General features: G+C 54.2%; 1 protein-coding gene across 7 annotated transcripts in view; it reads right to left on the reverse strand.

Annotated features, from left to right (window-relative positions):
* Positions 1 to 26,721, reverse strand: part of RALY (RALY heterogeneous nuclear ribonucleoprotein) — an 83,953-nt gene that overhangs the window by 4,324 nt on the left and 52,908 nt on the right. For 5 of the 7 annotated variants that reach the window (XM_071815550.1, XM_071815551.1, XM_065849859.2 and 2 more), the window contains 2 exons: positions 4,533 to 4,797; positions 16 to 88 (listed from right to left, as the gene is read on the reverse strand). In XM_071815550.1, the coding sequence (XP_071671651.1) occupies positions 16 to 88; positions 4,533 to 4,788 (329 nt within the window). In that variant the 5' untranslated portion in view covers positions 4,789 to 4,797. Of the gene's footprint in view, positions 1 to 15; positions 89 to 4,532; positions 4,798 to 7,844; positions 7,867 to 26,721 lie in introns of those variants that run through there. The other 2 variants (XM_071815552.1, XM_071815553.1) reach the window with 2 other exon arrangements.

Genomic DNA, 26,721 nt, shown 5'->3' on the forward strand with positions numbered 1-26,721 from the left:
GAGACCTAGCCCTACCTGTACAAGGCGGAGGCTGCTCTCTTCAGCCCTTTGGGTCTGTTGGGTTTGGGCTCCCCGGCCATGTTGATGTCTGCAACGAAGGGACAGGCAGCTGTGACACGGCACGTCCCGCGCGCCGGCAGCTGTACCCCCACGGCAAAACCAGCTCCCCCACACCTCCCACCGCGTTCCCACCCGCTTTTAGCGCCTCTGGGGCCCGGCTGGACCTCCACACGAAGACAAATATATTCCTGCACTTGGCAAGCCTCCTCCTTTCCCTTTACAAAGCTACTAACCATTGATTTTTTGACGTCAAGGCCTTGCACAAATTCAGGACAGGCTTCTCAGGAGAACTCAGTGCTTTTATGATAAGGCACGGACAACATATAAAACCGCTGCACTCTGCTAACAACTTCTCCCTTGCTCCTTCTGGAATAAAAATGAGCGGCGAGCACGGGCCAGCCAGGAGGAGGAGCATCTCCTACCAGGGGAGGTGAGAATGAGCCCTTCTAATCCGCCAAGGAAATTCCTCTGCTTGGCCTCAGTGCCAAACGTGCCTTAGACATGGGAATAAAGTGACAGAGCCAATTTCACAGAGACTGCTGAGAGCCTGGTGATCTAACACTGATTGTGGCTCCAGAACCATAGAGAGAGGAGCCACAGGAGCACGAGGCTTCACCTCCTCTTGACTGCTGGCTCGGAAGTGAGCAAATCCCTGCTGGTTTCTCCAAACAGCCCTAAATACTCTAATTCTTCAAGTCCTTTCTGTCTAAATAGGTGTGAGACCTCTGGGCATGCCAGATCTGAGCCAAGCAAGACAGGATTTCCTCTCATAGACCGAAAGCACCGTCTCCATGGGGCTGGACAAGGCTGGTCTTTGTGACAAGTGGCACAAGTTACAGCCGAGGTGCAGGTGCATTTGAAGGTCTCCATCTGGGGCTCAGGCTTCGTGGGCCTGTGACTGCAAACACAGGTACTGAAGATCTCAGCTCTTCCAGACTCACAGGATACGCCATGAAACTCAGCGGGTTTAAGCTTATTAATTGTTGCTTTTTTCATGCTGCATGAAGGGACTTTATGGTCTAGCAAGAGACCTCATTCCCACCGAAGCTGGAGCTCAGCCTGTTTACAAATTGCCGTGACGAGGGAGTCGCCCAGTGACACCGAGTGTCCCTCTGCAGGCACGTGCAGACCAGAGCGTGTCTCCTCTGCTGCCGTTCGCCCTCCATCCTCCCGCACCCAGCTGCTACGGGCAATGCAGAGCAGCGTCCAGCCTGACGCTGGCAAGGACACGCATGGCCACAGGACAGCTCTGTGGGCAACTGCTGCCAGCGTGAACATTATGCATGTGGTTGTCTTTCTGAGTCTGTTGAGCAACGCGATGCTTCTGGCAATGCTGTTTGCTCTAAGGGAAGAGAGGAATAAACTCCTTGGTGCATCCCAGACCACCTCCCTGCTCAGCTCCAGTTCCCTCGTCGTGAACCCTTTTTGCTGTCAGGGTGCATCTTGCCAGCTGCCAGTCACTTCTCTTGCAAAGTGGAGAGCTAATGACAGCACCATGTTGATTAACACCCTTCAAGGGTGATGCAATGAAAGCCCAATGGTGGATAATGACAACAATTAGCTCAATCTGCTGGTACGCACTGCTAGAAATAGCACTGCAGAGCCTTCATCAGTACATGCAGACAGATCAGGAAATTTATCCTTTCAACCTCAAGTGGTGATGGGCAGTCAGATCCCTCAGGATTCCCTTGACAGTGAACACGGAGAGACAAGAAGAGCTCAGCATGCACAGCCTGGACAGATTTTGTATCTCATTCCCATTCTGGCTCCCTGCTCTCCATCACTGAACCCACCTGCTCACCCCAAAGCAGCGTCTGTCTCTCCTGCTCATATCCAGGCACCTTTGCCCACACTAAATGGGGAGGTTGTGCTTTGTCTAGCCAACATGCCAGGGTCAGGCCATGGTGTGGACCCAGCCTTCGGTGCAGAGCTCCCCCACTGTACTGGCCACTGTCCCCGCAATGACTGGGCGGACTGGGAGCCTCTGGAGAGAGCGCCGAGGTTGCCAGGACCCGCCTGGCAGAGCAGTCCCTGGCCCAGCACAGGGTGGGCTGCAGCTGTGCTTTCAAACACCTCCGTTTGTGATGCATTCAGTATCCTGCTGATCATTTAAAATGCAAGTTTGTTTGCCTATCTGGTAAAAAAGGAAGAAAAAAAAGAAAAAAATGGAAGAAATGCTATTAGACCGCTTAGCCTGAGGGCTGACCTGAGCTGAGAGTTGTGAACTAGAAAGATGCTGCTTGCTTTGCTCATTCATTCTGGTATGTGCTGGAAAAAGTCACCTGCAGATCATCACTGGCGCTGGGGAGCAGAGGGAGGAATGAGCCCTCCTGCCAGCACCAGCACCAGCACCAGCACCAGCACCAGCACCAGCACCAGCACCAGCACCAGCAGGGGCGGCCGGCCCGGGGCAGCGCAGGCAGCTGTGCTCCCAGGGGGACAAGTGCCAGCGAGAGCTGCACTCCTTCACTGGAGGGTTTCTGCAAGAACAGCTTTGCTATGATTGGAAAGACTTGCAAGAGCTGGGGGAGCTGTGAGAGCCCGAAACTCCATGCCCACTCAGACAAGAGGCAGGCACAGCACTCCTGTCACATGCAAAACTACAATGCCTTCCCGTTCCTTAAATGAAGGTGCAAAGTCTCTTTCCCATCTGCACACAGAATCAGAGAATTGTTTTGGTTGGAAAAAACCCTCAAGATCACTGAGTCCAACCATTAACCTACCCTGGCACTGCCCCATGTCCTGAGAACCTCATGTCCGTCTGTCCAGCCCTCCAGGGATGGTGACTCCAGCACTGCCCTGGGCAGCCTGTTCCAATGCCCCACAGCCCTTTGGGGAAGAAATTGCTGGGAAGCAAGTTCTGTCACCACCTCAAAGGACCCCCAAACCCTGCCCACGAACAGAAGCAGGGACAGTCTCTTCAGCCATGCCCCAGTCGATCCCACCCTGTCCCTCCTCTCCACGTGTCTATGTGGCTATTGCCATTTTTAGCAGGGGAGGGAGACTTTCTAGCTTGTTTTGTGCAAAGACATTTCCTAACCACATTGTTCAGCTCTTCTCTGCTGGTTTCTCCTCAAAGGGGAGCGTCCCCATGGTTTTCCAGGTCCATGACCAGCAAAGGAAAGCCTGCTGAGCTCTTCTGTGGCACAACTGGCCATGAAGGGAAGGCACATGAAAGCGAGCTGAGTTTGCACCTTGTCCAGTGCATGTGTAGGACTCCCAGCTATAATACAGTCCTCTGTCTTGCTGGCGTGGCAGAGCTCTGGGCCAGCACTGAGAGGAGAGGAAGAGGTTCCTATCACGCTAAACCTTTCACCTTCAGCTACGTAAACAAGTGTTGCCCGTCTCTTGGCTGCATCTGCTGTATCTGTCTGGAGCATCACAACGAGCTCCTTTGCTCCCCAAAGCCCTTTTCGTCGTATCTACGGGCTCTGCACAGGAGGGCTGGGAGCATCCCCGGCACGCTGCGCTCGCCTCGCTCTGCAGCTCCGCTCTCTGGACCGTACGAGAAGTGGAAAGAGGGTTCTGGTATCTGAATAAAGCGCAGACAGAAACAGCACACTGTCTTAACAGCAGATCCAGCACACAACTTCTTATTTCAGACCGCTGTGCCAGAGGCAGGTGGGAATGGGCTGCAAATCGCTTTCCCGGGTGTCCAATAACCACCACCTGCAGCAGGCCTGGAAATAACAATTTTTCATTAAAAATATTGTCTCCAGTTCCAATTCTCAGCTTCGAGCTGGTGGCAAGAGCTTCTCAGCATGTGACACTTCAGAGCAATCTGCAGAATAAGGATGCAGCTGGGAGCAGCTGGGGTGGTTTTGTTTGTTATTTCTCATCTCACAGCAGTGCAGCTGAGACACTTCCCTGTGTCTGGGGGGAGTGATCTTGTTTAACATCACCTGCCTAAAGTTAGTCTGAGCTGGTCTGAGTTAGACTATCACCTCTCTTGACGGGCCTGGTCCAGAAAGAGAACCAGACAATGTCTTTTCCCACCCTTGCTCTTCCCCACCAGATCAAGGACAAGGACACGATCCACAACGGTGTTGTAGCTTCTACAATCACAGCCCATAACATGAGTTTTTGGGCCACAATGCCACAGCCCTGAGGGTACTAAGAAGGGCCAAGACCGGCATCGCTTCTGACACCCACACACAGGGGACCTGGGCACCTCCAGCCCCTGCCTGAGCGCTGTGGTAGGAGCGCTGGCCTCCAGCTCTGCCACAGCTGTTCCTGGCCACGGACCCTGCTGATCCTGACTTCCCAACCTGGCCCCAGATCCACCTTGTCACTGTGTGACCGCCTGGCCATCACTGGGCTGTGCTGCCCTGCTCGCTGTTACTGAACCTGACCCTCGTCTGCAGATGGCTGTCCCAGTTTGACCCTGGACTGGCCATCCCTTGACCACCCCCTAAGGAGCAACCAACCCGTGTTGCACCTGGACACCCGCAGTGGTTGGAGAAGCTCCTTACCCAGCGTCTGGCCAGCAAGCACCCGTCCGTTCTCGCCCAGGACGGCGGCGCGCGCGTGCCTCTCGTTGGAGTACTGCACGAAGGCGTAGCCCTTGTGCACCGAGCAGCCCACCACCCGGCCGTACTTGGAGAAAATGGTTTCCACATCGGACTTCTTGACCACGGCTGTGTTGAGATTGCCAATGAAGACTCTGGAGTTAATGGACTTGGGGTCATTCTTGTTCGTGATGTTGCTCGTCTGCACCTTCAATGACATCTTGAAGACCTGGATGAACAAATGGAGAGTCAGGAAGGTGTGCAAGGGAGGGGTTTACAAAAAGGGCTGGGGAGGTAAATCTCCCAGTAAGCCTGGAATGAAGGAACCAGCTCCTCAACTTCACGCAGTCACAGCTGGGGGGATCCCGTCTCTGGGGAGCCCCTGTGTGTTAGGGGGTGACTGTCACAGCCAGCACGAAACTCCTGCTGGAAACCTGTTTATCAGGCTTGCTGGGTATAAGCTGGTTGCTTCCAGAGCACAAAACAAGTTTAAAAAAAATGTACATCTTTAATGCTACTGCATGAGAGATTTTACTTCTCTATACTTAATGACCATCCAAAGGACAGCTCTTTACAGAGCAGTTTGCATTCAGCACCTTTGTGCATGGCCAGGCTGAGCACCTCCCAGCTCAGGCCAGCTCTCACCATGCACAGGGACACAGCGGCAGCTTCGTCCCCATGGACCCGCACTCACAGCTGCAAGCGGACTTGACTTTTCTGGAGGCAAATGAAGGGATTTAAGCGGTGAAGCAGCCCATGTGCTCCTGTCTCGTATCCGCACTCTGCTGCCTGCCTGTGCACGTACTCACCGGGCTCCGAGTTGTGTTTCTGTGAACAGGAGGTGTCACTGTTTGCTTGGGAATCACTGAGCACCCGCCAGCCGAGCTGGAAGCCGCTCCAGCCCGCTTACCGCAGCTGCAAGGCACGGTCCTCCGCCTCCCCACCTGGGGCGTTCCACAGGCAGCCCCTGAACAGCTTTCACCTCTGAGGACCAAGGGACAAGGCTGGAAATTGCACGAAATTAAAGGTGGTCTGGCTGCCTGCTCACATTTCTGCAGCAAAAACTACAGCTGTCCTAAGAGATCCGTTTGATTTTCTTCTTCCAGAAACAGAGGGGGTGCTTTAGGATCGCTATTGGTGCTGCATAAACCGTGTGTGGTTTGTGGTTTTCACCCGGGAAAAGCCAGCTCAGAGCTGTGGAAGGTACTGAACGACGCACATCGAGGTGCTGCTCTTCCCCAGCCCCTCCCAGCAGCACCTGCAGATGCTCCCAGCACTGCGGGCGATGCCACCAGGGTGTCCCCAGCTCCAGGAGGTCACTCAGCCTAGCACAGGGGATGCATGGCTACCACAGGGCCATGGTGTCCCTTCCCTGGTAGTCCCCAGGGTCTGCCCTGGCACTGGGCAGAGCTGAAGCACTGCCCGGCTTTGGGGTTTGGGTCTCTGGGCTCAAAGCCCACGTTTGTCCGAGCAGCTTGGTCCAAGCTGGGGACAGTGAGAGCTGCCTGACTGAATGGGTGCAGCTCCTGTGGACCCGGTCAGCGGGGGATGCTCTGGCCCTGCCAAGCCCTAAACCACACAGCGAGTCCTTCCCACACTCCTCACTAGGCAGGTAGAGCCTGGGAAAAAGCCACACATCTCCTGGTGTGCGTTTTGGGGTTGCACCCAAAACTTTCAAAAATCCCAAGTCCTCCTTCCTTGTCTTCTGTACTGAGCTTCCCCCCAGGACATGAAGTCCCTTGTTACTTCTATCTCCTCTTAAACCCATTAGTGGGATAACTCATCACACCTGTCTCGCCCCTCTGCCCGGTGAGCCCCGGTTTGGCTCCTGGGGTGATGGATGTGCCGAGATAGCAGCTCCTCGGGATACCCAGCGGGGCTGCTCCTGCCCATGGTCCCACGTTGCCTGCGGGTACTTCTGCCCGCACAGACAAGCTCCTGCAGCCCCTGGCTCTGCGTCTCCAGGATCTGAAACTTCAGTCCAGCAGGGAGGCAAAGAGACGACAGAGGAGACTCACCCAGCCCCACGTGCAGATGGCGTTTGCAGCCGGGCCTGGGGAGACCGGGGACTCAACACCGATCGCAATCAATGCGCTCTGAACAGACAAGCTGTGATGTGCAGACCTCCACCTTTCTAATTGTGCTTTTGAGAGCACAAAGGACTGGACACTCGATTCCTTTCAGCATTTAAAGCCAGAGCACACAGAGCGCTGGAGATACCTGGCCAGGCTGAGACTCTACATGGAGCAGAGGGAGGATGCGACGGCACAATGAACTCATCCAGCTCTAAGCCTCGTGGCTCTATTAACCCATCACTGAGGCTGGAAATGATCTCCCTGCGAAATCCAATAAAAAAATGTAGACTTTGTCTGAGTCTGGCTTGGTTATTTTCCCTTTCACCCTTATAGATTAAAAGAATCACAGACTTTTGTTTTACTTGTTTAGAAACCATTCCGAACAGACACAGTGCTCCTAAAACAAATGGAAAAAATAACCAAAGGACAGGAATTTTAAAAGCATGCGAGTGAATTAAATTCTCACATCTCTGCCAAGTGGTGCCCAACCTCTTCAGGCTGCTCCAAGTTCCAACCTATGTAATAACACTCATTTAATGCAATCTATTTTCACATACTTTTGCAGTGCAGTCAGGACGACGTTCACCAAGGAAACTGCCCCCATTCCTGCTGCAGAAGTGGACAGACCGAAGAGCCACGGCTGTTTTCAGCTGTTAGGCCACGTTGAGTACCCAGCCTGAGCCTCAGGGACTTGTTTTGCAGAAGTACTGGCACAAAGCCGGGCTGGAGGCTGCTCCAGGATGGCCACTCCCAGGAAAACGCACCCTAAACCCGCTGGGATCGCCGAGGCTCTGCGGGACCTTCACGGAGCCTGCACACACGTAGGGTGCCAGCAGCTGGGTGGCCCTGGTTGGTCTTGCTACGTGTCTGACCTGGTGTTGCACGACAGTGACTTCAGCACGTGGCTTTACACTTGGTGACTCCTGGGGGTTCCCAGTTCCTGGTGCCCACATTTTTGTTTCACACTAAATCTGCACCTCCTTCACCCACACTAGGCCAGGGCACACGGATACCCCGGTCCCACTTGGCTCCTTCCCCTCGAGATGATGCACTCCCACTTCTCCATCCTCGCTTAGCCGCCAGAGTTCATGCAAACCTCCAACCCGTTCTTCCACCTCCCCACGGCCTCCATTCCCCATCCCCAGTCCTCTTGCCCTTGGAGCCCCACAGCCCAGCTTGTGCTGCTTTAGACACCACCCACCTGGGCTGCCGTGTCCAACCTGGATGCCAGGATGCTGCAGAAGACGACTGCAAAAGCCTCCCCAAAGGCAAGGGAGACATCACCCGTGTCACATCCTCAGCCACACACTTTGCCACAGAAAACAAACAGGTTGGTGAAAAGCGGCCATGCCATTTCCAGCTCTGGCCCAGCTGCAGGAGGAATGCTCTCTTCCTCCAAATTAAACACAGTGCTCAAATAAAACACACCTCTGGATCTGGTTTCATGCTCCATCACTGTTGCTACACCCTGAGTCCCAGCTTAAGGAAACCCCTAAGCTGCTGTTCTTTGCCCAAATCCTTCCCAAAGACAACCCAGCCCAGCAGTGTGTTATTTACACCGGTCTGAATCTCTGCCCAGCTGTTTGCAGTTGCAAACACCAATTACATCAGGGTGCTGAGCTCCTTAAGCCTGTGTAGGAGGGACGTGGGTTAAGCTGCTTCTGCATGGGAACAGAAAATACTAGCTGGAGGATTTGGGTAGGGTGGGGGGATAAAACACGTGTTCTCCCCCAGACCTAGTGGGCTGCCCCCTCTCAGCAGGTGTAACATGGGCCAGCTCTGCTGCTGCCCATGGACCCTCCACCCTGTGGGTTTGCTTTAAAAATCAAAGAGCTGGATGAAGTCGAGGTGTTTCTCAGGTGGACACTAAGGTACCAGATGGATCTTCACTTGGAGAAGGACATTTCCTAAGGGACAGCCCACGGTATGACCCCAGGTCGAGAGAGGTTCTCCTGCCCCTCTGCTCTGCCCTGGGGAGACCACAGCTGGAATATTGTGTCCAGTTGTGGCCCCTCAGCTCCAGAAGGACAGGGAACTGCTGGAGAGAGTCCAGCGCAGCCACCAAGATGCTGAAGGGAGTGGAGCATCTCCCATGTGAGGAAAGGCTGAGGGAGCTGGGGCTCTGGAACTGGAGAAGAGGAGACTGAGGGGGGACTCATTCATGGGGATCAATATGGAAAGGGGCAGTGTCAGGAGGATGGAGCCAGGCTCTTCTCGGTGACAACCAGTGACAGGACAAGGGGCAATGGGTGCAAACTGGAACACAGGAGGTTCCACTTGAATATGAGAAGAAACTTGTTGGGGGTGAGGGTGTCAGAGCCTGGCCCAGGCTGCCCAGGGGGGTTGTGGAGTCTCCTTCTGTGCAGACATTCAAACCCGCCTGGACCCCTTCCTGTGGAACCTCAGCTGGGTGTTCCTGCTCCATGGGGGGATTGCACTGGATGAGCTTTCCAGGGCCCTTCAACCTCTGACATTCTGGGATCCTGTGATGATCCTGGCTGCCATGCAGGTGGGAGGGTGTAGGGGATCCTGCTCCCCTCTCAGGTCCCTGTTGCCCCATCCCCACCTCGCACCCCCCTCTGGCTCCTGTGACCTTCCCCAAGCTCCCTGCAGCTGGAGCAGCGTGTGTTTGTCCCCTGTGCTGTCTGCCTCCTCCGCACTGCGATGGAGTGGGGAGCTCAGCACCCTCCTCCCTGGGCAGAGCCTTCCCCTCGGCTCCCTGGTGGCTCCGAGGCCATGGCAGGACACGGCAGGTCTGCGCGGGAGACGTGCCTGTGGCTGACGAGCGACGGGACGGGGCCACCAGATGGCAAACTCAAGGTCAGGCAAGGTGACGGCCACGCTGCTGGGAAAGCCTTGGGAGGCAGCCAAGGAGGACCTGACGTCTCTGCAGATGGGACGCTGTCCCCGTGCCATCTGCTGTCCTGCCCAGGCACGGCGCGCGGCTTTGCCAGGGACCTGAGGAGCTGGGACTCTGGGCTTATGGCACAGCACCGCTCGGAGATTTTGGGCACCACCAGTGATGTCCTTCATTTAACAAGTGGCCTGCACCGCTCTCATTTCACGGCTTATAAAATAATGAGTATTGTGTGTTTGAAAACCCTGTGCAAAGCGCTCTTCCGCTGCCCCATGCAAGCCAGGCATCCCCTGGAGAAAACAGCCTCCCTCACCTTCTCCGTCCCAGCCGTTAAGGCTTTTGTCTTTCAATATTCATTTTGCACCACTTATTGGCTCCCTTACTGTAACAACTGGAAAAGGACATTTTAATCATCACCCATTAATATTTCCTACTCCACATAACTGTGTGCCCAGACTAAACGCAGCGCAGGAACCAGCCAGGCTGGCTTCGCGTCCCTCCCACGGGCAGCAGCACCGCTCCAGCGCAGGGTGCCCGAGCACCGAGTCTCCCCAGCCCACCCCTCCGGTCCACCGCCTAAAACCAGCGATGAGTCAGAGCATCTTCATTAGAAAAACATACACAGCGCATATTACTGGTTATGGATTAACATTCTAGTAACTATCGCTGTCTTCAGCAGATGCATTTTCACAGCTATTAATTTACTTCTCATCCCCCAACCCACAACTGCAACAAGACAGACTTGAGTTGGAAAAGACAAGAAGACAAAATGCAACTTGTAATAATAATTGGACACAGATAAATGAATGTATAAAGGGATCCTTCATCTGTAAGACCCCAGAGGACATCAAGGACAGATCAGCAGGATTATCCCGGTTTTCTGCAAGGGAAATGGAGGCCCAGACAGGAGAGGTCTGGGGTGGAGGGGTGTGTGCCTCACCAAAGCCTGCAGAAACATCATAACAATGCCTCCCATGCCCAAATGCCACAAAGACATGAGAGCCGCCTGCCTTCCTGCCTTCCTTCTTTCCTGTGCCGCCCCAGCACGCTCCAGCCATCCTTTGGCCATTCTTTGCAGCCTGATCCTTCCCCAGATCCCAGAACCACAGCTCTTCATAGAATTTATTCAGGCCGGACATGGGGAAGGAATTGTTGGCCCTGAGGGTGGTGAGAGCCTGGCCCAGGTTCCCAGAGAGGCGGTGGCTGAACCATCCCTGGAGACATCCCAGGCCAGGCTGGACGGGGCTCTGAGCACCCTGAGCTGGTGAAGATGTCCCTGTCATGGCAGGGGGGGCACTGGGGGGGCTGTGAAGATCCCTTCAACCCAAACCATTCTGTGATTACCATCCTACTGTGCATAGCACAAGGAAAACTGTTTGCCAGCACCAGGCTGAGAAGAAAACACAATATGGGATTAACTGAGCTTTGTACCCCAAAAAGTCAAGGATCCCCTGTGCCATTTCCTCAAGGTGCTGAGGACGCCCTGAGGTCCCACAGGGCTCCCACGCTCCGGGACAGGCTGTGCACCCCTGTGCATCCCCATCCGGATGCTGCAGCACTCGGAGGTGCAGGGACCCACCGACCAAGCACTCCCCGCACCAGCACCTCTCCTCGTCCTAGGACAGCACGGCTGGCACCAACGTCACGGTCCCCGCTGCCACTAACGGTCAGGAACCCCTTAAAAATATTGATATTCAATGCGGTAACAGCCCAAGGCCAGAACTGGTTTACTTGATAAGCTATTTTTCCTCCCTGCTTCAAGTGCCTTGCTTCACAGATTAGCTGTTTAATTGAGAGCCAGGAGTCTGAAAACCCCAGAGGCCTCAGTCTTAGTGATGAACTGTCTGTCAAAGAAGAAGGCGAGGAAAAGCCACCGCGTCTCACCACTCCCCCCTGCAGAAAGCTCTCTCTATTTCAGAGCGATGGCTCCACACAGCCAGGCTGGTTTTCTCCTCTTATCACGCTTGTTCACAAAAGGGGAGATGCGGCTTTTCATCCTGTCCCCACCTCTGTTCACTAACAAGTTTTCCCAACTTGGTGGCTTCCCACTGGGAGCCAGGTGACAAATGAAGACGTCCCACAGGGACTGCGGCACGGGGTCACAGACCCTCCAGCTCTGGGGAGAACGTGGTATTTAGGGTGCCAAAAGAAGCACCAGCAAACCTGTGTCTTGCCAGCATACGCGACGGATGTTACACCCGGGCTGCTGCAGCCCTGAACGATGCACCCACCCTTCTTTAACCATCTCATATACTCCTGCACAGGACAAAACGCACTCCTGCACCACCTCCCTGCTTTTTGGAGGTCGCCCCCCTGCTTTCATACCAAGCCTTTAACATCTGTACCTGCAAGCGGCAAGAAAGATGATTTTTAAGGAGGAACAGGGCGGTTAACACACACAAATTGGCATGGCTGGACATGGTGAGCATCTCGCTTCAGGCAGCGACCGACACAGACACTTGGCTCCAAGGGATTTCTGACTAAAATAAGCCTTTTTTTTAGTTACAGAAGAAAAAAAGCAGTTTTAAAAAGCAACACAGGCAGCTCCAAGACAGAGAGACTCCACTGACTGCACCGGCACAGCACCATCCAGAGCACAGAAATGCACGTGCATTTAAAAGCAAAGTCCCCGCCAGCGCCGGTGCCAATCATTCCTCCCCTGAGAGCTGCAAGTAATTTGCTAGTGAGTCCCCAAACACCGGAGCCAAGCTCCAAAGCATTAGTTTAATAACCAACACAAACCCCGCAATCTTTTTAATAACTTCTGAGTCCCCACCAAGTCCTGCACAGAGACCCAGAGGGGCTCAGCCCTCCTCCGGGAGAGCAGGCAGGCCCTGCTCGCTGTTGTGTGCTTCCATAAATAGAACAAGGAAACCAGTCCTTGGGTGTTCCGGGGAAAACAGCTTGCACATGATTGTTAAGGGACCAGAAAGTTATTAAAAAAAGGGGCTAGACAAAGATGTCACGATTATTAGACTAGCTCTGCAGGACCGGGGCTGTCTTGTGGGGAAATCTCCACTATGCTGAGCAAGCTGGAGGGCCCAGAAAGCTGGAGATCAGCCTGGCAGGAGCCAGACCAGCTTGTTGTGAAGCTGCGGGTTCCCTCTGCAAATCTTTTCTCCCCCTGCAAAGCACAAGTGAGCACAGCCCGCTAGGGCAGGATGCCTTGCAGGATGCCTTGCAGGATGCCTTGGAGGATGCCTTGGAGGATGCCTTGCAGGATGCCTTGCAGGATGCCTTGGAGGATGCCTTGCAGGATGCCTTGCAGGATGCCTTGCAGGATGCCTTGCAGGATGCCTTGGAGGATGCCTTGCAGGATGCCTTGGAGGATGCCTTGCAGGATGCCTTGCAGGATGCCTTGCAGGACGCCTTGGAGGATGCCTTGGAGGATGCCTTGGAGGATGCCTTGCAGGACGCCTTGGAGGATGCCTTGGAGGATGCCTTGCAGGATGCCTTGCAGGATGCCTTGCAGGACGCCTTGCAGGATGCCTTGGAGGATGCCTTGGAGGATGCCTTGCAGGACGCCTTGGAGGATGCCTTGCAGGATGCCTTGCAGGATGCCTTGGAGGATGCCTTGGAGGATGCCTTGCAGGACGCCTTGGAGGATGCCTTGCAGGATGCCTTGCAGGATGCCTTGGAGGATGCCTTGGAGGATGCCTTGCAGGACGCCTTGCAGGATGCCTTGCAGGATGCCTTGCAGGATGCCTTGCAGGATGCCTTGGAGGATGCCTTGCAGGACGCCTTGGAGGATGCCTTGCAGGATGCCTTGCAGGATGCCTTGGAGGATGCCTTGCAGGATGCCTTGCAGGATGCCTTGGAGGATGCCTTGCAGGATGCCTTGGAGGATGCCTTGCAGGATGCCTTGCAGGATGCCTTGCAGGACGCCTTCGCTGCGGGCAGGGTGGATCCCTGGCTCTCTCCAGTGCTGCTTTGAGCTGTCCCATCTCCTATCAGACAAGGGGCTCCCTGCCCAGGGTGTGTGAATCTTTCCGAACCCGGGGTTCCGCCTGCAGACGGTCGGCCCAGCCCCGCTCAGGCTCCGTCGGTGCCGATCGCTGACCTGGCTCTGGGTCACTGCCCATCTCTGACACCAAACCCCAGCGTGGGACACCCAGTGCCACCCACCCTTATTCTCTCTCCACACCCAGGCCACCCCACCAGGGTTATGTGGCTGGAGAAGGCACCGATGCTGCACTGTGCATCCCCACGGCCCTCAGGCATTTTCGCTCCGGGGCCACTTTCTGCCTGAGGACGTTTCCTCCCCCGAGCTCTGCAGGCTTGCGCAGTGAGCCCAGTTCCAGCAGATTTCCACCCTGCACATCATATTTTTCCTTGGTAGAATGGAATCGTGTTAACACCTGACACGAGGAGACAACGCCGCTGTACCAGCTCCCATAGGGACTGCCCATGTCACATACACAGTGATGCGGTTGCAGCACCCCGGGTCAGCACTCAGCTGCCTTTGCAAGCACCCTGGAAACCCCTGGGGATTCGGGTCACAGCCATGCTTACAACCTGACCTCGCTGCCTGCTCTCCACCAAGCACTTGGGTCTCAGTTTATGGGGTGGGAGAAGCGGGGAGCAGCTGCTGCCCACCCCGGTCCCCGTCACCGCTGTTCAGATGGAGGCTGAACCCACCCTGCGCATCCACTGTGCAGCGGTGAAAGTGAAGCTACCGAGAGGGAGAGAGAACATCAACCAAGTCTGGTTCACCAAAGCACATTTGCTGCAGGACACAAGCAAGTAATCCAGGCTGACACCAGCAGCCTGCGGCAGATGCCGGGCTCTGCACTTCGCGGGGCTCTGGCAGGAGGGGCTGACTCTGCCCCCTCCATCCATCGGACTTTGTGCCACCTCTGACGCACTGTGCATTTTACACTGTCCCCCAGAGCCGCCCTGGGCTCGGGCAGCTGCAGCACTTCGTCACCGCTCCCCGCTGGTTTATGTCACCTATTGCTGAAGCACTGGGACCTGCAAGCGCGGGGACATCTGTGCCCCCCCGGGCTGGTGCCTCTGTGCTGCACGGCGAGGAGAATGAGTCTCCTTAACCCCTCTGGTTTTGAGCGGTATCTCCAGAAACGTGGGGTTCGCTCCTGCTCAATGCAGGAGCCCAGAGAGGTGGTTGCTGAGTGCACAGCAGCGTGAACAGAATTAGCTCCCTTATAATCTTCCTTCAACGATCCATCCTGCTATGCAAATGACTGCTTTTTAAATTTTTAATTAAAACAACAAGTCATTTCGAACTGGAGAAATCTTGCCAAGCCTTTGAAAACCTGGCTCTGATTTCAATTTCAGTGCGACTGGTAAATCCTTCATAAAGGAGCGATAAATAATCAATTGCTGTTTTAATAAGTATTTAATCAGTTGTTAACTGTACAATGGTTAAAAACTCTATCAGCTCAGCGTACAGTTTATAGTCATGGTTTGTCACCATCTGTCCTACATACTATTCGTGCCTATAGAAAGCTTAAAAATCTATTCATTAGAGCATTAAATCATAGAATGGAATCATAGAATCGTTTCGGTTGGCAGAGACCCTCAGGATCATCGAGCCCAACCATGACCTAACCCAACTCCAGCACTAACCCATGTCCCTGAGAACCTCATGTCCGTCTGTCCAACCCTCCAGGGCTGGTGACTCCAGCACTGCCCTGGGCAGCCTGTTCCAATGCCCCACAGCCCTTTGGGGGAGAAATTGTTCCTAATATCCAATGTGAACCCTCCCCTTCCTAACAAGCGCGATAAGGGGATGAGCAGTAGCTCGAGGTCTGCGGTGCAGCCCCTGGCTCCTCGCCTTGCCCATCTCGCTCCAAACCCTGCACAGCTCATTAAGGCATTCTTTTCCTAAAACAAAACCAAAACGCTAGGATCATCCTTTGACTGCAGAATATGCAAGCAACAAGTAGACTTTTCAGTAGCCTCTGCCTCTAATCGTCTCAGAAATCCCTGGTGAACAGACCAGCATTCTTTCTGACAGCAGCAAGATAAACTTTAAAGGTCAATCGAATCAGATAAGCCCGGCCTGGCAGCACCTCCACGTGCGGAATTCCATGGATAACATTCAGGTTACATTGGAGAACAGAAACAAAATCCTTTGGAGGAAAGAATCTTTAGAAGGAAAGAAAGAAAAAAAGGAAAGAAAATGAAAAGGAAACAGCAATGAAATAGAATGTCATCCGCAAGCCCACTGGTACAAAATGCGATGATCACCCACTGGGCTATGGACAGTGCTACACGTATTAATGTAATTAAAGTCCCTTTTTACAGGCATCTGAAGCCAGCTCATTAGCATTACCAAGATGCTCATTAATGGCTGGCCATGACTAATTTCTTGAGAACTATTCTTTAATTCTTCATCATTCACAGCCTAATAGGAAACCACAACGTTTCCATCTCCCGCTCTCCCACCCGTATGCAGTAGAGACAGGTTCTCATCAGCCACCCATTGACTTGATGTTCCTTAATGAACAACACCCCCCACCAGCCCAGATTTTGTTTTAACAGCAAATGATTTATTTATGAGGAAAAGCAAGTGAACTTGCTGGGAACTTTCTTAGCTATTAATGAACTGGCATCTTCGCTGCTGCTCTCTGCGTTTCCCTGTGCGCGGCAGAGTGGACGCGGAGCGGCGGAGGAGCCGCCAGGAGCCGCCAGGAGCCGCCAGCCCCGCTCCGTCCACCCAGCGCTCCCTGGTTCGTGGCCGCTGCCGTCGGTTCTGTCTCCGAGCGGATTCCTGCCGCGCACCGAGCCGCAGCCACGTGTTACAAGAGGCTCTGCTTCCGACAGCCGCTCCCACACGTGTGGGGTTCGGCCATCCTGGTGCCGTTCTTGGGAAACTCAAAAAACGAGGACAACGCGGAAATTGCCATAATATGGATATGTTTTTTTTCTCATGCCATGATTCGTTAGGCAGTAACTGATGGCGTGCTGAAAGAATGGTTCAGATCCTTCAGGAAAAAAGAGATTCCACTGTTATTTTTCCCTTCTTCATGATTCATTTAGTCCAACAGAACAGAACAGAACACAACACTTCCCAGTCCAGATTATTTACATACCAGAATACCAGAGGTGAAAAGATTCTTGAGATGCACATATCCCGGACTTTCTCAGAGGTGAATTATAAGATTCAGTTTATATTACAATGAAAAGCCCCAAACCCCTCTGTGGGTTTTGCTGTACCTAGTGGGTGGCTTTAGGAGCACTCCCAAGCGCCCACGTTGGGCCACATCCCACCCTACACAGGGCACGACGCAGGTTCCTGCAGGAAGGACCACAGGGCAACACTGAAGTAGAGAAGATCTGGGTTGCAGGAGGGACCCCATTTCACACTGCCAGGTAATCGAATCGCCCACCAGGGCCAGCGGGCACCCAGAAGGAGCTGCCGCAGATGGAGCTCCGCTGATGCAGTTCTCATTATCTCGCTCCACTGCTGTCTTGTGAGTACAAGTTCTGCACGCTGACGCCATGGCTTCTTGGAAAACACACACACACACACACACACACACAGAGATGCTGTTCTGTTCCAGCCAAACCGGTCCCGCTCCTGCCCGGGGCTGTGCGGTGCTGCCGGGGCTGTCCCTGCCTCTTCCAACACGGGAGGCTGCAGCTGGTTCTTCCGAATGACTGAGCACAAGTCAGAGGTTTCCATATCACCACGTGCCTCCTGCCATTGGCGGGGTTTAGCAAAACCCCCAACACCAGGAGACTTGGCAAAACCACAAGCTGGTGGATGCCCCTCCAGCTCTACGTGGATCAAAGTCTGAAAGAAAAGCCTGGTTTTACAGATGCTGCGCCTGCTCCCATGTGCTGTGCTGCCCCTGGCATCAGCTCGCCTGAAGCCCAGAGGTGACCGGTGCTTTGGGGATCTTCCCACTGATGTCAGGGGGTTTTGGGTCAGAGATGATAGCACATTGTCTGCTGCTCTCATTCTCCACCCATATCGCCATGCCGGCCCTGCACGCTGTGATCCTGTGTGACGGTTCAGGACCGCAAGGACGCTCGGGACTCCCTGTTGATGCTGGTTTTATCCCCTCACACACAGCATCACCCTCCTCTTTGCAGCATTAAGCTCCCACAGAGGGGGCTAAAGACAGAGACCCCTTTTTAATAATACAGAAGGACTAGTAACCCATCACTGTTTGTTGATTACGGTCATTCTTTTCTGTAAATGAAGTTTAAAAGTCATTAAAAGATTTGTCAGCTGTGACTTATGAGCTCGTCTTGCTGTAGGGGAGTGAAGCTATGACAAATTCCATCCTTTGCCATATCATCTGTCACGTGTTAGAAGTTGCCATGTTCCAATTACCACAGACCCGCTAAATCCGCAAACGAAAAGCAACTCAAATATCCTACACAGCTGCTGGGACCATTAGTCAGAGCTGCTGGGTTTCACTGCCACAGCATCGGGCTGAGAGGGCCTCAGGAATGAATAACGCTTCACACGTGTGCAGGGGGGCGTGTGGCTTCAGCCACCTTTGTCACGCCTTGGGGCCACCTTGGGGAGGTGGAGCGGCTCCTGCCTCCCCAGGACACACGGCTGGGGGCTGCAGGAGCCGCGAGCTGGGGCCGCTGGGACGTGACCAGCATGGGGTGGCAGGGTGGGCCCACAACAGCTCTGTAGCCCAGCCAAAAATTAAATTAAAAAAAAATCATCTTGCTCCTTTTTCTTGCTTTTAGCACAGTGGCAAAGGATACAGTCAGTGCCAAGCGCCGTGCTGCCTTGTGGGCCACTTGCAAGGAAGCCTTTCGCACTAGGGCAGCCACAAAGCCCTGAATCCCAGAATGTCAGGGGTTGAAGGGCCCTGGAAAGCTCATCCAGTGCAATCCCCCCATGGAGCAGGAACACCCAGCTGAGGTTCCACAGGAAGGGGTCCAGGCGGGTTTGAATGTCTGCACAGAAGGAGACTCCACAACCTCCCTGGGCAGCCTGGGCCAGGCTCTGCCACCCTCACCATGAACAAGTTTCTTCTCCTTTTTCAGTGGAACCTCCTGTGTTCCAGTTTGCACCCATTGCCCCTTGTCCTGTCACTGGTTGTCACCCAGAAGAGCCTGGCTCCATCCTCCTGACACTGCCCCTTTCCATATTGATCCCCAGGAATGAGTCCCCCCTCAGTCTCCTCTTGTCCAGCTCCAGAGCCCCAGCTCCCTCAGCCTTTCCTCACACGGGAGATGCTCCACTCCCTCCAGCATCTTGGTGGCTGCGCTGGACTCTCTCCAGCGGTTCCCTGTCCCTCACAGGGCCACCTTTCCCAGCCCAGCCAGCAGAGCCTGGCACAGCCTCTTGGCTCTGCTCTGGGATGAGGGAGTTGCTCCCCACAGATGACCCCGATGAACGCATCCAGATAAAGTCTAATTTTCCTGCAAGAGCAGGGGTGGTGCTGGCACCAAGACCCTGCCGCTCCTCAGCATCACGGGCTGCTCCACCTTGGCCTTCCCACGGGATGCTGAACAGCTTCCCTGCACCAGATGTGGGCTTCTTCTGCTCCCCCCTCCCCCCCTGTGGTCCCAAATGCCCCAGGGAAGTCCGAACAAAGCTCCTGGCCCCCGAGTCCTGGCAGGACGGTGGAAGCTGTCCCGGTCCCTTTCTCGGACCCTCGCCCTGGGGACCAGCCCCAGTGTGTGGGCACCACGCAGAGCTGATGCCCACCCGCACCTCCCAGTGCTCGCCCACACCGGGGAAGGGCACACACTGGATGTCACCAACCTCTCTGGGTGATGCTGGGGGAACTCCGTAGAGCTTCTTGCTAACACAACACCTTATAAAATCAATTAGATCACATTAAAGGGCAATTTGGCCCTCATCACATTTAACCTCCTCTGTGAGAGGGGTAATAGCCCATGGAAGTTTACAGCCTGTTTGGTTTTAATTAACTGGGCACGGTGGAGGCAGCATCCACAATGGCAAACCTTGCTTTCCCAGGCAACAAGATCTGCCACTAAAATCTTTGGGGCGAGCTTCTCCCCAAGGTTTTCTCTATCAGAGGCCACCGGAGGGGTCCCGGAGGAGCCACACAGGGCAGGGACACGGCACCGCGTTGTGACTCAGGTGCGGGGCTGTCACGATGGACCAGGCTCTGTCAGGGGCTCTGTGTCCTGGCTCTGGCAGCGCCAACACCCGCCCGTAGCACCAGCAGAGAGGCCAATGTGCCTGCCGGGTGCCACAAAGTGCCCTCGGGTCCCCCGAAGTGCGTGGCTGACAACTCACAGGTGAAAGCTGACTTTCCTTCACGCACCCTCCCTGACCACGCACAGGAGCTGGCAGGCATTTATCCTGTTAGCCCTGCTTCATCCTGTTTAACCCTATCAAATCTGATCTTTTATCAGCAAAAACGGCTACTTGGGACTGTGTTTAGCACTAATGTACAGACCACTGGAGACTCAGCCGAGCCAGCGTGACGTTCAGCGGCTCTTTGCTTCCCTTGCTGTGCAGGGCATCTTCGACTGTCACCGAGAACTGTGGGCAGAAACAGCTGCCTGGACACGGCTGCTCCACAATTACTCATTTGAGCAGTAGCAGTCATTGGAAAAGCAAAAGAAGAATGATTTCATTTTCATAACCTTGAGTTCCCCCTGTCCTGCTTGGGTGAGTTTGCCTGCGTGATTTTCATCGCCCAGAACAGACACCACACTGCTCCTGCTACCGAGCTCACCCTGCGCCTCCCACACACGTGGAAGAGCCGGTGCCAGCACCGGGACACCCAGGGCTTGTTCTGCTCTGATGGATGATGAACTCAACATTGAAACCCTGGGCAACCAACCCACGCTTGCTTCCCCTGGTCAGCGATCATCTCCAAACGCCAAACGAGCTGGGCGCTAATTGCGCTGCTCTGTTCCACTGGGCACCTCGCAATAAATAACGAGGGAGTCCATTCCATCACTGTGCCGACAGCCCAGAGCCGAGCACCGGCTCTTTGATGAACGGAACCTGGTGAAGTTAAATGGGCAGTTGAAGCTGGTTTGTGAAACCTTCACGGTTCGCTGCAGTGGGGTTCCAGCCATTCCCTCCTTTTCCCGGTTGCAAGGCTGCTGGTTGTGCAGCAAACACACGCCCTGAGGCACCCGCAGCCACGACACAGACAAACCCGCGCAATACACCCAATGGCCCCCTGTCCCAACCTGCCCTGAGAGAACTGGTCCCCCCTGGAGACCCAGTGGCTGAGGATGTCCCACCACGGGTACGCTCTGCAGTGCCATGAGACCAGTGCCCCACGGGAGCGACTGGGCTGCACCAGAGCTGTGATGGTAACAAAAAGACACCTTGCCTTCTCATAGCTGCAGCTCACGGGGCGTCAAGTCAGCTTTTACCACACCAGGCTATTTAAACTTTGTTTTTCCCAAAGGCAGAATTCATAACCAGTCGTGTTTACCTTCCTGGCTTTGCAGAGGCGCCTTTCCACAGCACCACCCGGCCCGCTGACCCCTCGCTCCCGAGCAGGGAGGAGTAAATATCATCGCACTCACTTCCTCCCAAGTAATTTCATTTCGGAACTTGTCTGTACGGCTCACACACGCTCCGTCTCTGCAACTGCTGACCATTCGGGGGGACAGCTGAACACGAGGGCTCTGCGGGAAGGGTGCTGATCGCCCTAACTGCACCCCTCGAAGCACCCATGAGAGCACCTTACACGGGAAAGCTGCGAGAAATCCTCTTCCTTTCCTATGATCATCAACCTCCCTGTGCCATAATCCACATCAGCATAAAGGGGTTGCTTTTGGGGTTCAATATATACGAAGATTTGTTCACGGCTGCGAATCACCTTGATGAAATGCAACCTGTACATGCAAATGATGACAGTGACAGCTGCTATATATAACGTCTGTAAGATCATTAACGCCAATCAACTCACATATATGGAATATACACCTTGCCAAGTAAAATGAGATCATTTTACAATAAGATCCCAAGCTGGGTTTATCGAGATAATGATAGTATCGATAAACTTAGACTTCGTTAAGATGTTTGGCTTGGAGCACATGTTTTCGCTAAAGCATCTGCACAGTACAACAGCAGCTCAGATAAGACCTGGCTAAACAGGGGAGTCTGCAACCATCTCGGATGCAGCTGCTCCCGGGGCCCCACCACAGCTGCTTTTTGCACCCACGGTGTCTTCTGTCTTTACTAATGCCCTGGAGGAAAGCACCAAACCATCACCGCTGCTGTCTGCAGGTGAGATAACGTTGGGGGAGCAGAGAAGGACAAAGGGTCACAGCCAAACGCTGGTGCGCGCTGCTACAGTAAAGCTGCGAACCACGTTTCCAGATGAGTGGTTCATTGACTAAAAATTACACTTTGGGGTAGGCTGAACACTATTCCCAAAGCATGCCAGAAGTCCCACTGGAACACTCGCAGAAGGAATAAAGTGCAGAGATCTTATTTTGCACAGACGTACGGGCAGTGTTTCAGTTCAGCACTGGAACACGCTGCCGGGCGCTCTCCTTCCTGTTGGCCCCATTCCTGCTCCGGGAGGACTTTGCTATTTCCCACGCTAACTGGTTGCTTGGGCCAGTTTAGTACCCAGTCCTCATTAAAACAAAATTCCACCGAGCCTGTAAAAAGCAGGGGGTAGAAATGGCTCCTGAAGGCTTTCCCAAGTGGGTTTACACATTGAGAATCTGTTCTCTGCATTGTCCCCAGGCGCAGATGCGGCAGAGGATGGGGGTGCTGAGCAGCCTTGGGTGCAGGTTCCAGGCTCGTTCCTGCAGGTTCCTCCTTGGCCCCAAACACAACCCTGCAGAAGGAGAAGCGATTCCCAGCGCGGGTGTCCTGCCATGCTGGCTCTTCCACACGCGGGTTTCTCTACCCTCAGCCCCTATAAGGCCAGGGAGCCAGGCAGCGTGAGCCCCCAGCAAACGCCCCATCTCCCGGGTTTGCAGAACCCATTCCCAGCTGCCCACCGAGCCTGCGCACAGTGCAGCGCTTCTAGAAACCCTCTCCGTGCTTCAGACCCCAGCACCGAAAGCGACTCACAGCAAGGTCCTTGTCTGCAATATGGCTGAGCCAGTCCGAAAGGGGCCTGACCTCTGCAGGTGTGTGGCGAGCAGTCCCACCGAGGAACACGCCGGCCACCGGTGGGCACACACAGCACCAGCGCACCAACATACAACCCCGCGGCAAACACAGCGTTTACGTTTCGTTTTAAAGTAGCAACAGAGGTGCAGAGAGGTGTAAATCGTGACATACGTTTATATGTAGTTCAGCCTCCCCTGCAGCGTTATAAACCATCACGAAAATAGGCCCATGCCAGAGGGTATGAACTAGAGTATTAAACCTATTAACCTACTTATACTTCAAAAACACTATGCAAAGCTAAAAGACATTAAGACAGATTATGTCTGTTAATGGGATTCAGTGGTTTCAGGTGTTTCAGTTCAATTACAAAATCCCAGCCGCAAAGCCTAGAAGGTGGGCAGCAAGGATGCTCCGCTGAGGTTTCCAGTTCCCAAGAGCCTGACCATGGTCGTAAGGTCTTTGGGGTCCTTGGTTCACTTGCACTGCTGCCCTGCAGAAAGGGGCTGTATTTCCTGATCTGATCCGTGGTTCGCTCCTGCAGACAAAGCAACGATCACTGTAATCACACCCCAGCAGCTCCTGCTCTGCTGCTCTCTCATTACCCTCATTCTAGAGGTGGTGTAACCTCAATGCTTTCTGTGACTTGTTCCTGATTTATTCTGAGGGTTGTTGCGGCTTTCCAAACGGCCTCTGGCTGCCGCAGAGGACCTGCTGGTGGCTTCTGGGGAGCGCGATGGGGTGAGACAGCGTCCTCCCCCCAGGTGCTGGGGGGCTCGGGTTTCGGAGGGGCAGCACCCTCCACCCCATTGCAAGTGAGACAGAATCCCGGGCTGGCTGGGGTTGAAGGGACCTCTGGAGATCCCCCAGTCCAACCCCCTGCTCACACAGGGTCACAGAGCAGATCACACAGGTGGGTCCAGGGGGTTTCAATGTCTCAGAGAAGGAGACTCCACACCCGCTCTGGGCAGCCTGGGCCAGGCTCTGGCACCTCCCAGCAAAGAAGTTTCTGCTCATGTTCAGATGGAGCCTCCTGTGTTCCAGTCTGTACCCGTTGCCCCTCATCCTATTGCTGGGCACCACTGAACAGAGTCTGCTCCATCCTCTGACACCCACCCTGAGATATTTATCAGCATTAATAAGATACAAAGAGATATGAGACCAACAAGAGTGTCCCTGTTTCAAGTGCCTGGTGGCATCAACCATCCCTGGCTGGGCACAGAGTCCCGTTCCCCCGGGGTGCCAGCCCCGGGGAGGCTCTGGTGCGTCCCTGTTCCCCGTGTGTGTGCACAGCCCCCTCGCGGCCAGCAGCGCTCAGCCCAGCACAGAACCAGCACAGAACCGCCACTGGTTTGAAGAGGCTGAACTGCTCCTGCTTCGGGCGCAATCTCTGCCGGCTCTAATAGCCACGGCGCTGTGACTTGACAGAGTGCTTTTAAAACTTTCCAGGCTCCGGGTAAGATTTACAGAGCACCGGGTGTAGGAAAGTATTTATTGCAGAGCAGAGGCGACAGCGAACTGAGAGCGCGGGACGCGAGGAGGAAGGCAACATGATTCATCAGCGGGGAAGAGCAAGACAACTTATCTGTTTTCTGCAATTCCACTTACAGCCAAGAAAAATGAGCCATCGTAGCAGAAATTATGTGTGACAGGGAAGGACAAACCGCTCTAATCAAAACAACGGCGGTTCAGATAACTCCTGGAAGAACCCTGACACGGACACCTGACTCTGTTCGGATACCGGGCCAGAAGGATGCTCCCGGTGGGATGAGGCACGGACACCGCACACCCCTCCGGGGAGGATAAATAAGTACTCAAAAAGCAAGCAGTGCACCTCCAGAATACTGATTCCCGGGTGCTAATATTTTCTGGCTCCCTGCTACAAAGTCAAGGCGATTTGATTTAAGCCAAAGCATAATAAAGAAATGAAAACTTCCCAGTCGTATGGTGAGGTGAGGCAGACGAGGAGGGTGAGGCAGAAATATGGAAGCAATGAAAACAAAAGATAATAGTGCAAGTCACTACGGATGACTGGCTTCCAGAAACGCTTGAAATGGCTCCCGAGGCAAAGCTTTTGTCTGCGGCTCCAATGCACTGTTTATTTTGCTCAAGCAAAGTGGGAACCTTGGGGTCAACAGCATCACCTGGAAGCTCCTCTGAAGTCGGTTGACTCCTGAGCAGCAACAAACTCCTTTCTGCCCCTGTGTCGTCAGAGATCAAACCCCAGACCTAGAGAGGCTTTCACCTTCTTGTGGTGGAAGGAGAGCATACATTATCAGACTGAATTACATTTGCAGTTAGACAACAACCCCTGCTTGGAGGCCAGGTAGTAGACCCGTTAAAAACTTGATTGGGAGAGCAGGTTCAGAGAAGATCCAAAATCTAGGAGATTGCTATTTAAGTAGAGATCTAGGTCTCCATTCAGATCATACAACAAAGACCCAACACCACTCGAGTCTGAATCAGACCATTGGAAAGGCCACAGTGATTTGGATGGTGAAATGTATCCTCATGTTTCAAGCCTGTTCAACTTCAGCTATTCCAGAAACCAGCTAGGTCTTAAGCCTGTTTGATTTCTCCTGAAGAAAGGGAATAGCCAAGCAGACCACGCTTTGTGGGGAGAGGGGACTTCCCGCTGCCAAGGCTCCTCGGTGCTTTGCCTTTGCCCATGACGAGGCACAAACCTGGAGCTGAGCGCTGTTCTTTTGCCACGTTCACCTTCAGCAACTTGCCCGAGTCCCCGTGGTCTGGCTGTGGACGAGGAGAGGAGCGGACAGTGCATATCGTGCAGACCGCTGGCTGGGTCTGAGCACTGGGCCACCCTCTGAAGAGCAAATACCCCCCTGAAGTCACCTGGAGGACACTCCGGATCCAAGGCATGGTGAAACACAGCAGCTGTCTCCATTACTTCAGCGAACCTTCAGGCCCTCCATAAGACCAGTGACGAACCCAGTGCCCTGCAGCAAACTGGTGCAGAAGAGGAGAGCTTGTGCCTCCCATCTCAGGCTCTTGTACCCAAGTCCAAGCAGAGCCTCTTCACCACCAACCACCATGGATTCTGGTGAGTCCAGAAGGCTGGTCTGTCTGCTGCTCCTGCTGGGAGACTCTGGACTGCCCACTTAACCCTCTCTCTTGCTCTTGTTTTCTTTTGAATAATTGGCTTTCGCTGCTTTCTGTTGTCTCAGTCCTTGTTCAAGGCTCATCCTTTGTCCGAACTGTGAGGGAATAACCCGCGACAAGCCGGGATCGCCCTCAGCACGCAGGGCAGACCTGTCTGGGCACCTTCTGCACAGGAGCTCAAAAGGGACACAAGGAACCACATCCACACAGGCAAAGGCTGAGGGGAAAAAGGAACACATGCAGAAAGGCCGGCTGGGTCTAAAGGCAACGACAGCAATCAAAGGCAACCCCTCTTGCCTGTTCTGCACACCACGGATCTCCTTCCCTGCCTTCACCAGCCATACCTGGGGCGTGTAAAATGCATCCTGAGGTCTGTGCCAAATGCGTTGTGAAAGCAAGAAGACCCATGGGGCAGTGCTGGTGGTGCCAGCACAGCCCAGCGCGCGGGGCAGACACAGGCGGTGTCCCCCGTGGGCTCCTGCTCCTCGCACAGTGCAAACCTGGCCGGTGCCCAACGAGGAAAAAGCAGATACACTCAGTTCAGGAGCAGCAGGGTCCTGAGGGCTGGAAAGGCCTGAGCAAGCACCTCACTGTCAGACCCTCACATGGGCGGCAGGGCCGCCAAAGGCATCACAGGCCCCGCTTTCCCCCGGCTGCCCAGCCCGGCCCGGCCCCGCTCCCCTCGCTGCTCTCCCTGTTCCCGTGATGTACGACAGCGGGGAGCCCTCATCTGTCCAGCGGGCAGGCTCATTCATACAGTGCTTGAAAAACAGATGGGGCATGAAGCGCAATTTGGTGTTATAGCAGAGTTCTGTCCCCCTTGGGGTGTCAGGGCATTTGATTAAAACCCTTTTATGGGAAATCGATATTTTACTCATTATAACTGCCATTCTCAGACCTAAAAACTACTGAGATGGACTTGTAAGATGCTGCACTACATGCATGCACACACAGGTCCATTCATTAGGGGAGTAATCCCTGAGCATTTATTTTTCTTTCATAAGCACACACAGAGGTAAATAAGCAGCAAGAGGGTGTCATTCTAACGGGTGAGCGACAAGCTGCAGCAAGGATGCGCCGTTTTCTGCTACATTA

Source organism: Patagioenas fasciata, chromosome 16, assembly GCF_037038585.1.
Source record: "Patagioenas fasciata isolate bPatFas1 chromosome 16, bPatFas1.hap1, whole genome shotgun sequence".
Classification (NCBI taxonomy): domain Eukaryota; kingdom Metazoa; phylum Chordata; class Aves; order Columbiformes; family Columbidae; genus Patagioenas; species Patagioenas fasciata.